We start from the raw sequence: 12,252 nt of genomic DNA, 5'->3' as shown, positions 1-12,252 counted from the left end.
TGTAGTGTATATAGTGATCAGTTGGGGCTCCAAATGCTGATACCCCTACCAATCTCCAGATAAAGTTGTGCAAAGCTGTGAGCTTCACTCCTCGATTTACAGCCCAATCCGAATTATTGCAGAAGATGGGCTTCATTGTAAATCAATATACAGGGTGGGCCATTTATATGGATACACCTTAATAAAATTGGAATAGTTGGTGATATTAACTTCCTGTTTGTGGCACATTAGTATATGTGAGGGGGGAAACTTTGAATCCAACTTTAGTTTTTTCAATAAGAAGAGGGTCATGTGACACATCAACCCTCTTCTCCCACTCTTCACACACTGATAGCAACACCGCAGGAGAAATGCTAGCACAGGCTTCCAGTATCTGTAATTTCAGGTGCTGCAGAATGGGCAAAACAAAAATTGGAACAGGACCCTCAGTTTACGCAGATTTTGTTCAGTGATGAGGCAAACTTTTATCTGAATGGTGAAGTTAACAAACAAAACCACCGCTATTGGTCTGACACTAACCCACATTGGATAGATCCCTCCAAGACTGTTGGAACACAAAAATTGATGGTATGGTGTGGTATATGGGGTACAAAGATAGTGGGGCCATTCTTCTTCAATGGCAACCTCAAGGCCACTGGATATGCAAAATTGCTACATGATGATGTGTTTCCCTCTTTATGCACTGAAGCTGGCACGTTCCCTGAGTTTTTAGAGCAAGATGGTGCACCACCACATTATGGGTGTCAGGTCCGAGCATTCCTATGTGAACAGTTTCCTGGAAAGTGGATTGGTCGTCGTGGGCCAGTTGAATGGCCCCCAATGTCTCCCGATCTGACCCCCTTAGACTTTTATCTTTGGGGTCATCTGAAGGCAATTGTCTATGCTGTGAAGATACGAGATGTGCAGCACCTGAAACTATGGATACTGGAAGCCTGTGCTAGCATTTCTCCTGCGGTGTTGCTATCAGTGTGTGAAGAGTGGGTGAAGAGGGTTGCATTGACAATCCAACACAATGGGCAGCACATTGAACACATTTTATAAGTGGTCAAAAACTTGTAAATAACTCATGAAAGAATAAAGTTACATTAAAACCAAGCACATCATTGTTTTTCTTGTGAAATTCCCAATAAGTTTGATGTGTCACATTACCCTCTTCCTATTGAAAAAACTAGTTGGATTCAAAATGGCCGCCATGCTCACCACCCATCTTGAAAAGTTTCCCCCCTCACATATACTAATGAGCCACAAACAGAAAGTTAATATCACGAACCATTCCCATTTTATTAAGGTGTATCCATATAAATGGCCCACCCTGTAGTTAGAGATTGGTGGTGGTCTCAATACTGACACCCTGACAGATCAAAACTTTTGACATACCTTTGAGCGATGTTAAAAATTATTATAACTGACAGTTATGATATAAAGGAGTTAGCATTTCAATACTTCCATAAACAGCACCAAACCTGTCCAGTATTATAACTTGGTTCCATTCACTTCAATGGAACTGAGCTGCAGCCCCACACACAACCTGATGACAGGTGTCGTGTTGTAATTATTTTTTTTTTTTTTTTTTTTACTTGGATAATGCCTTTAAGATCATACATAAACTGTTAGCCTTTTTTGCCTTTGTGTTCTTTTTTCTTTTCAGTTTTCCTCTATTTTTTACTTTAATGGTGTTATTATTTTCCAACTCTTTTCAATCCAGGTATATTCCAGAAGGTTTGCAATGTTCATGTGGTCCAGACTGGTACACTGTTGGCACGAAGTATCGCAGTGAATATTACACCTGGTTTATATTCATCTTCTGTTTTGTTATTCCCCTGACCCTCATCTGTTTCTCCTATGCACAACTACTGGGAGCACTGCGAGCGGTAAGTTAATACATAATCTGAATAATATTGCAAATGTATCACTATATCACAGTGTCACTTAAGGGTTTCAAATATGTTAGCTGTTAGTTTTGACCTTGTGGTACAATGATGACGAACTACAGAGGTAGAAGAATAGGGCAAAAGGGCATTGAATATAGCCTATGAGCCCAAGGCATAGCCTGAGGCTAAATCGAGCTAGTCTGAGGAGGCTAAAGAAAGAGATGGCATTATGTAATAACCACACATTGAGGATTTAGGCTAAGTTTCTACTTGTTTTGTTATTTGTTTTTTTTTTTGTCACCCCAAAAAAACGGTTGAAAAAAACACCACAGCATTTTTCTGTGTTTGGCGTTTTTTTCTGGCCTTTTTTGCCTTTGAGTGGAAATTGCATTTTTGGCCCTTTGACGTTTTTTCAAAATTTTTTGGGTACCAAAAAAAAAAAAAAAGGATGCAGTAGTGATGGAAAAAAATGTATTTAAGGAAATTAATATTTTTTATAAAGACATTTTTATACATTTTTATTAAAGTGTGTGTTTCACTTTTTTTCCCCCTCTATTTTTTACATTTTTTAGGTAGAACACACTGTTCCATGATGGGAGTAGTAGTACCTGTACTAATGGACATATCGCCCTGGGTGTCACTCCTGACATCCGATGCGATCGTACTGTATAATGTATAGATGCGGGCAGCTAGCCACTCTTCTATGGTCCCCTGCACTGAAGTATATATACACCTATTCATATTTCCCACAGAGAGTTGTGATTGGCTGGAACCATCTGGCCAATCACAGCTCTCTGCAGGAAATATGAATAGGTGTATATATATACGACAGTGCAGGGGACCCTAGAAGAGTGGCCAGCCACATCTATACATTATACAGAAAGATTGCAACGGGTGTCAGAAGTACAGGTACTACTCCTCCCATCATGGTGTGTTCCATGCTGGGAGTAGTAGTACTACCTAAAAAATTAAAAAAAAAAAAAAAAAAAAAAGGAAAAAAAAGTGAAAAACACACACACTACATTTTCATTATTGTCGGCTACATTTTTAGGTCCCTGCCCGCCCACATAAATGGATCCCTGTTTTAGAAATTGATAAAAATTTCGTTATAGAAAAGATAAATTTCGTTAGAAATTTTTTTTCCATGACTACTGTATCTTTTTTTTTTTCTTCAATGGTACCCTATAAAATTTTATAAAAAAAGTTGCCTCCATCACTTTTTTGGATCGCTTATGTCCAAAATAGAATAAAAACCACCTGCAAAAACGCCAAAGTTAAAACCCACATGTCGTTTTTCTTGGTGTTTTTTTTTTTTTTTTACAATACAATACAATACAATAAATTACGATCATACATAGGATGACAGTACAATATATAGCACAGGTTACCTAAGCTATACACTGTACCACATGCTGCACTAACATTCTGCTTCATCACCCATTATTGAAGAAACAAAGTAGAAAAACAATACATTACAATCTGTGATCGAAAAGTGGTGTGGCATCTATGGGGAGGGGCGATCACAGGGCCAAACTACTCAGCAAACACATGGGGAGGTGGGGAAGTAGAGGGGCATTAGTCCTCTTCTTCATTAATGCCTGGGATGTCAAAGATAGAATAGTCTCTGAGCAGGCTGTGGATGAACCTGCAGCAGTCCCGGATGGACCTATACTCCCTGCTTAAAGGGGTACTCCGGTGAAAACCTTTTTTCTTTTAAATCAACTGGTGGCAGAAAGTTAAACATATTTGTAAATTACTTCTATTAAAAAATCTTAATCCTTCCAGTACTTATTAGCTACTGAATGCTACAGAGGAAATTCCTTTCTTTTTGGAACACTGATGACATCACGAGCACAGTGCTCTCTGCTGACATCTCTGTCCATTTTAGCAACCATGCATAGCAGATGTATGCTAAGGGCAGCATGGTGGCTCAGTGGTTAGCAGTGCTGGGGACTTGGGTTCAAATCCCACTAAGAACAACAACAATAAATAAAGCGTTATTATAATAACGTCAGCAGAGAGCACTGTGCTCGTCATGTCATCAGAGAGAATTCCAAAAAGAAAATAATTTCATTTGTAGTATTCAGTAGCTAATAAGTACAGGAAGGATTAAGAATTTTTAATAGAAGTAATTTACAAATTACTGCCACCAGTTGATTTAAAAGAAAAAAGGTTTTCACCGGAGTACCCCTTTAAGATGAGGTGGTACCTGGCCAGCCATATGCCGTCCTTATAAAACTTAATAAGGAGCCAGGCCTCTGGAATGGCCTCCACATCGTGAACTCAAGAAGAAGTCCATAAAGCACCAACTGGTACAATAGGTTGTTCTTGGGTACCAAGTCTCTAAGTTCCAGGGCATTCAATAGACCAAGGTCTCGAGATGATCAGAGATTACATGAGGGGTGGTATTTTGAGAACAGGTCAGAGATGGATGGGGGGGACACAGATTGTGCAAGACCAGTTTTAACAGTTTAAATTGAGTTGTCTGTAAATAAGGATTAAAATAACAAAAAAATATATATAATGGAGCTAAGTTGTTTTAACTTTATTTAAAGTGTAGCTCCCACCAAGTAATATATAATATAATCTGTCCCTACCTATTAGTAATCTAGCCCTAACCCCCTACCTGGCTTTAAAAAAAATTAAATCGCTTTAATAGAGCAGATTTAGTGCTTCTAAATCTGCTCTATAAAGCAGGGCAGGAAGCAGCGCGTCCCAGCAAGCGCAACGTCACTGACGCCTTGCTGGGCGCTTGCTTCCGCCCTCAGATCGTCTATGCAGCGCTCCTGTCGGGAGCGCGCATAGATGATCTGCCAATAGCGCGGCAGGCAGCTCCGGGGTCTCCTCCTCCCTGTTTACCTGTGCATGTGCTATCCAGGGAGGAGGAGTAGAGGAGCATCGCCGGCCTGCCGTGCACGATAATACTGCCGAGACCCGGGACCGATTACAATAATGGTAGCTATTCTAAATAACTTACCCATCCGGAGGATCAGCGCAGCAATGAGTGCGAGCGCTGCCTCCGGACAGGGTAACGGGGGCGGGCGGGGCCGCGCGCGAGGCCAGTGGAGCTGGCCAATGCGCGTAGCCCCAGTTATCAGTGTGCTTGCTCTCGCCTGTTTGATTGACAGGCGGGAGCGAGCACAGCAGTGCCTGGATTTCGACTCATTGCCAGGCTGAAATGAGTCGAAATCCAGTAGTGACGTCACTGCTGAATGCATTCGGCCACTAGGAGGGCGACCCCTAGTGGCCGAATTTAAAAGTGATTTTAAACTTGTTTAAAATCACTTTTTTTAATTAAAGTATATTAGAGATATATTGTAGTACTTAAGTACTACAACATATCAATTTTTGTACTTCATGACAGTGCCCATTTAAGGCTATATCATTTCCATACTGGAACTTTTAGCTACATTGTGCACACAGTAAAAGGGGTACGTCTAAGGTTGAATAAAGTATCTACCCCTTCAGAAAAAAAAGAAGACTATAGTGCCATGATGCTTTGGCAGCATTTTGGCTGTAAGAGCATCATGGGAGATGTAGTCCAAAACATCTGCAGTGCCGAAGGTTGCCTATGCCTGCTATAGTGAATAAATTGCTGATGTGGCATCCAGATGTTTTAACTTTTTTTGAAGTCAGAAACAAGTGCTAAAGAAGTTAGGCTCGTTGGTCTAGGGGTATGATTCTCGCTTAGGGTGCGAGAGGTCCCGGGTTCAAATCCCGGACGAGCCCTTGTTTTTTTTCACTTAATTGAGTGTTTTTTTGTTCTTTATCAGCTGTGGGTTAAAGGGAATATGAGGATTTAGGCCAACAGGCTGCACAAACTGAATTCAAAATGTCACACTTTTAGTATTTCAATATTTTATTTTTATTATTAGTATTTTGAACACAAACCCAGGACACAGGGGAAGTATATTATTCATGATTATTCTTAAAGAGTTACTCCGCTCCCCAGTGTTCGGAACATTGAGTTTCGAACGCTGTGTGCGGGCTTCCGTTTTCACGCCCGCCCCCTCAATGAAAGTCTATGGGAAGGGGGCACGACGGCCGTCACCAGGGGGCGGGTGGAACACGGAAGCCCGCACACAGCGTTCGTACCTCAATGTTCCAGACCCTGGGAAGCGGAGTAACCCTTTAACTTTGTTTCCGCTCCTAATTCTGGCTTTAACAAGCATACCAATCCTGCAATGTTTGAATAAATTGGTGGGGCTGTATACAAAAACAGAGCTTCCTATTGGGCAGTATGTTTGAACTAGGTGAAAGTAATAAGGTGGATATAAGTGATAATCTCACCTTGCAAGGTTGTGTTGGCACACAACAACCTTGTGGATGTCTGGTATATGTGATCCCTTTGGATGCTGTTTGCGGTGCAGCCGTCCGGGTTGCTCGAGATGTGTAGCCGCACACTCGATGTGGCAAGTTTGCAGGGTCTGGAAAAAAGGTTCCCGGGATGTTCGGCGCCAACCGTAGATGGAATAAAGATGTGGTGAGTCTCAGTTATTTAAAAATGTTCTTTATTGCCGTATCAGACGCGTTTCCAGGTCTTGCACCTCTTTATCAATGATTATGGCATACATACATAAAAGCATTATCACTGGCTTTTTATGGCCATTGATAATGCTTTTATGTATGTATGCCATAATCATTGATAAAGAGCAAGACCTCGAAACGCGCCTGATACGGCAATAAAGAACATTTTTAAATAACAGACTCACCACATCTTTATTCCATCTACGGTTGGCGCCGAACATCCCGGGAACTTTTTTTCCAGACCCTGCAATGTTTGAATAAAGCCATAGGTGTTTTAAGCAGACTCAAAGATAACACAACTGTTAGGTTTTCCTGGCAAATATTCTCATGGCCTATTCTTTGTACAGGCCATCAATCACTGATTGGCAGGGTGTTTACACCCTAAATGAACAGGAGGTAAGTTGCAGTAACCAGGTATGATCACTACACAGTTGAGAGAACCAACGGCATCCAGTCCAATTCACTGCATAGATCTGGCCAGTGGAGTCCAGCTGAAGAGCTGATCATCAGGAGTGCCTATTCTGAGAATAGGTTAGCAATCATTTTTGCTTTTATATCCTTTTTAAGGTTTCCAAGCCCCTTGATGTCAGTATGTTACTTACAACACCTTGATAAATCTTCCCATCTATATATCTGCATCCTATTGCAATTGGGTTTTGTTCTTAAAAAAATGTTTTTCCCCCCCTAGGTTGCTGCACAACAGCAGGAATCTGTGAGCACACAGAAGGCCGAAAAAGAGGTGTCTCGCATGGTGATAGTGATGATTGGATCCTTCTGTCTGTGTTATGTTCCTTATGCAGCTATGGCCATGTACATGGTGACCAATCGGAATCATGAAATGGACTTGCGTCTTGTAACCCTCCCTGCTTTTTTCTCCAAGAGTGCTTGTGTTTACAACCCCATCATATATTCCTTCATGAACAAACAGGTAATGGCTAGAATACTGTTGCATAGCCAAAATAAAGATGTCTAATCTCTAAACAGATTTGTTCTGCACTGCCTTCTGGTGGGTAAAAATTAACACTATAGTGGTGGCTTTATATCTAACCGGAGATGGTAAATACAAATAGAAGCAGAGGGGACAGATTGTATGATAGCCTGCTTAAATGGTCTTCGATAGTACAAGCAAGACTTCTGGTGTGAAGATGGTGAAATAAATCTTATGGTTTATGTTCAGTAGATGGATAGTAAGGAGATGAATATGCATATTCAATACCAGTCAGCACAATTGACATTTTTATAAGCAAGGGCAGGGCCAAACATAGGCTTCCGATTTAGTTTTTAGTCCTTGAATTGCCTTTTTTTAATTTTTTTTTAATTAGATTTTATTAAAGTTTTATGTTTTAAAGAAGGTCACATTCAACAAAGAAAAACACCCACTCACAAACCACCCCCACATACCAAACAACACCATGTCCACCATATAGCCAGATCCAGGACCCGTGACTGTCCTGTGAGTAAAGGTAAGGTAATCAATAACAGAAATTTAGATAGCACACAGAAAGACCACTGAGCATACAGTGGGGATCAAAAGTTTGGGCACCCCAGGTAAAAATTTGTATTAATGTGCATAAAGAAGCCAAGGAAAGATGGAAAAATCTCCAAAAGGCATAAAATTACAGATTAGACATTCTTAAAATATATGTCAACAAAAGTTAGATTTTATTTCCATCATTTACATTTTCAAAATAACAGAACACAAAAAAAGCACCCTGCAGAATTTATAGCATACACTGCCCCCTTTGAAAAGCTGAGACCTGCCAGTGTCATGGATTGCTCTCAATCATCTGGGAAGACCATGTGATGTCAATCTCAAAGGTTTTAAATGCCCAGACTCATCTGACCTTGCCCCAACAATCAGCACCATGGGTTCTTCTAAGCAGTTGTCTAGAAATCTGAAACTGAAAAAATAGTTGACGCTCACAAAGCTGGAGAAGGCTATAAGAATATAGAAAAACGTTTTCAGATGTCAATATCCTCTGTTTGGAATGTAATTAAGAAATGGCAGTCATCAGGAACAGTGGAAGTTAAAAGCAAGATCTGGAAGACCAAGAAAAATAATCAGACAGAACAGCTTGCAGGATTGTGAGAAAAACAATTCAAAACCCATGTTTGACTGCACAATTCCTCCAGAAAGATCTGGCACACACTGGAGTTGTGGTACACTATTCCACTATAAAGAGATACTTGTACAAATATGGTCTTCATGGAAGAGTCATCAGAAGAAAACCTCTTCTATGTCCTCATTACAAAATTCAGCGTTTGAACTATGCAAATGAACATATAGACAAGCCTGATGCATTTTGGAAACAAGTTCTTTGGACAGATGAGGGTAGAATTGAACTTTTTGGCCGGAATGAGCAAAGGTACGTTTGGAGAAGAAGGGGAACAGAATTTTATGAAAAGAAACTCTGTCCAACTGTTAAGCATGGGGGTGGATCAATCATGTTTTGGGGTTGTATAGCAGCCAGTGACACAGGGACCATCTCACGAGTAGAAGGAAAAATGGATTTAATAACATTTCAGCAAATTTTGGATGCTAACTTGATGCCATTTGTGAAAAAGCTGAAGTTAAAGAGAGGATGGCTTCTACAAATGGATAATGATCCTATACACACCTCGAAATCCATGGGGGATTACATCAAGAGGCGTAAACTGAAGGTTTTGCCATGGCCTTCACAATCTCCTGACCTCAACATCATTGAAAATCTATGGATAGACCTTAAAAGAGCAGTGCGTAACAGACAGCCCAGAAATCTCAAAGAACTGGAAGACTTTTATAAGGAAGAATGGGCAAAAATACCTCAAACAAGAATTGAAAGACTCTTGGCTGGCTACAAAAAGCGTTTACAAGCCGTGATACTTGCCAAAGAGGGCAGTACAAGATATTAACTCTGCAGGGTGCCCAAACTTTTGCAGATGCCATTTTTTTTTCTGTTATTTTGAAAGTGTAAATGATGGAAATAAAATCTAACTTTTGTTGACACATTATAAGAATGTCTAATCTGTAATTTGATGCCTTTTGGAGATTTTTCCATCTTTCCTTGGCTTCTTTATGCACATTAATACAAATTTTTACCTGGGGTGCCCACAATTTGATCCTCATTGTACATGTACAGCGGGCATACCCAGCAAACAGAAAGACAGTGCAGAAAACAGAACCCAAAAGAAAGGAAACCACCACGTGAAACAGAAAAGGGAGGCCAGCATCCATGGACAAAGTTAATCCCTACTTCATCTCAAACCCTATCCACTAAAGGGAAAAAGTACCCCCTCAAGTGTCACCTGATACCAAATTACGGGCACACACCCAAGGTCGAATCATGCCTTTTATATTTCCAAAGTAATAGTTTTAATCTGGTGCATGGGGTATGCAAATTACTCCTAAGGAGGCATAGGGGCAGAAACCAAGCCATAACTAGTCGCGGCTCTCTGACAGTAATTGTGCTCTGCAGGCGTCATTGACAGACAAAGAGGTTTCTACATCACATATTGCTGGGATATAGATCCCTCTTTGCCTGTAGTCATACTCTGCAGGTATTATTGACAGGCAGAGAGCCATGACTTGGTCTCCGGTTAGATGCCTACTTAAGAGTCATTTGCATACTCGGCATACATGTTGGTTTAAAGTAGTACCTAAAGCATTTAGAAATTACAGACTAAAAACAAGGTAGGAAACTATTTAGAAACCTATCAGGCACTGCCCTTGCTTTTAGAATATCAATCGTGCAGCCTAGTTCCCTTTAAATGTTCATTAATATGCCATTCTGCTGCTCCTTAGTACAGCTTCTTAGCTAAATGGCACTGACACAATCTAAAAAAAATCTCTCTTTCAGTTTCGGGGATGCATCATGGAGACAGTGTGTGGGAGGCCTATGACTGATGATTCTTCAGTTTCCTCTGCAAGCCAAAAAACTGAGGTGTCTACAGTATCCCACAGCCAGGTCAGCCCATCTGGAAGCTAATATCCAATACATTTCCTAGATACCCAGTATTAAAAGTAGAGGACTACACATTTCTCATCGAAAACCGATCAACCTTCAAGTTGTTCTACAGTTAAAGTTGCTGTCACATGCATCTTACTAAAAGTTTTGTTTTATACTGCCCAATGTATCTACCTCACTGGGCTTTATTATTGCATAATTATTAAATTTCTTCAACTGTACATTAACATACAAATGACATAGTATTATATAAAATTGCAGTTTCATTATGTAGCTACAATAAATTGTTTGGCTGTCACTTTACATTCACACAATGGGGGAGATTTATCAAAACCTGTGCAAAGGAAAAGTTGCCCAGTTGCCCATAGCAACCAATCAGATCCCTTCTTTCATTTTACAGAGGCCTTGTGAAAAATGAAAGAAGCGCTCTGATTGGTTGCTATTGGCAACTTTTCCTCTGAACAGGTTTTTATAAAATTCCCCCCCCCCCCCCCAAATGTATCTATATATATATGGCATATCACCAGGATATTTTATGTTTTGACTGTTGGGCTTGTCTTATGGGACCACAATGTTCCTGAAAATAACAGAATGGAAAGGTTCTGCATCCCCTACACCGGTGGTCTTCAACCTGCGGACCTCCAGATATTGCAAAACTACAACTCCCAGCATGCCCGGACAGCCGTTGGCTGTCCAGGCATGTTGGGAGTTGTAGTTTTGCAACATCTGGAGGTCCGCAGGTTGAAGACCACTGCTTCTGTCTGTACAGGTAACTGCAGCACAGCCCTATTCAAGTGATCAACCAATACAACGTGTAAGGAAGCAGCCTTAAAGTCTATTCACACAGCAGAATTTCCGCTTCCTGAATTCCGCCTCACATTAAAGCCCATGGACTTCTATGGGATTTTGCACTACTATTCACACTTCTGAATTTCCACTTGCGGAATTCCGCAAGCGGAAATTCAAAAGTGTGAATAGTAGTGCAAAATCCCATAGAAGTCTATGGGCTTTAATTTGAAAAGGAATTTCTGCCGTGTAAATAGACCCTAACAGTGACAACATATGCTATGCAATGTTTCCCATGGAATAAATCAAACCAAGTATGTTTATGGAAGGGAATTTGTATGGCCAACTTCTTCCAAAATAAATGTCTTTGTATAAAGTTCAAATCTCTATACTATCTTTTTTTATTACCTTATATCACACATCTTAAATGGGGTAATTCCATGATTTTTTTGTTTGTTTAGCGTTTGAACCCATTATGCCAATCTATAAAACTGTTGCTTTGAAACAATATTCCAAGGTTAGATGATTAAAGCATTTACATAAATGTAATCTGAACTAGGGATGTTCCAATACCAATTACCGATTCTTTTTTCAATGTCATGTGACAGTTGTTTTTTTCTTTAATGGGAAAAATAAATGCTTTTTTTAGTTTTTATAAGAGAAAGGGCTTTTTTATATTTAAAAAAAATTATACATTTTTTATTTTATTTAAACTTTTTAAAAAGGGGGTGATTCAGATTTTTATTAGGGAAGGAGTTAATTCACATCACATTTATTATATTTTTTACAATTTTTTTTTCACTTTAGTCTGCGCAGAATACTGTACGTGCGAATAGACCACAAAGGAGCGACGATCGGACGGCACGGAGTATGGTAAGGGACCTCCGGCTGTCCTCTCAGCTGATCAGAACACAGCGATTTCACTGAGTTCATCCCGTTCAGCATCCCTGAGCTAACCAGCAGTTAATCTCAGGACTTTTAGACTCCGCGATCAACTTTGATTGCAGCGTCTATAGGGTTAATGCGGGTCCCAGCTATGACGCACACTCAGCTGCTGAGTGCGCTGCATAGCACCATGCGTCCTCTAGGAGTTGATCCGCGCAGAATGTGCAGGCAGCTTACCG

General features: G+C 40.3%; 1 protein-coding gene and 1 non-coding gene across 2 annotated transcripts in view; both read left to right on the top strand.

Annotated features, from left to right (window-relative positions):
- The window catches only part of OPN1SW (opsin 1, short wave sensitive), a 30,223-nt gene extending 18,972 nt beyond the window's left edge, over positions 1–11,251 (top strand). Inside the window, exons 3-5 of the mRNA XM_056573073.1 lie at positions 1,706–1,871; positions 7,087–7,326; positions 10,235–11,251. Coding sequence (XP_056429048.1) covers positions 1,706–1,871; positions 7,087–7,326; positions 10,235–10,363 — 535 coding nt within the window. The 3' untranslated portion in view covers positions 10,364–11,251. The remainder of the gene's footprint in view (positions 1–1,705; positions 1,872–7,086; positions 7,327–10,234) is intronic.
- Positions 5,529–5,600, top strand: TRNAP-AGG (transfer RNA proline (anticodon AGG)). Its single transcript has one exon. It is a non-coding gene; the product is annotated as a tRNA-Pro (tRNA).
- Positions 11,252–12,252: the final 1,001 nt, after the last annotated feature.

This window comes from Hyla sarda, chromosome 4 (genome assembly GCF_029499605.1).
Source record: "Hyla sarda isolate aHylSar1 chromosome 4, aHylSar1.hap1, whole genome shotgun sequence".
NCBI classification, from domain to species: domain Eukaryota; kingdom Metazoa; phylum Chordata; class Amphibia; order Anura; family Hylidae; genus Hyla; species Hyla sarda.
The sequence above is the reverse complement of the archived record's forward strand: the minus strand, read 5'-3'. Positions and strand labels throughout refer to the sequence as shown.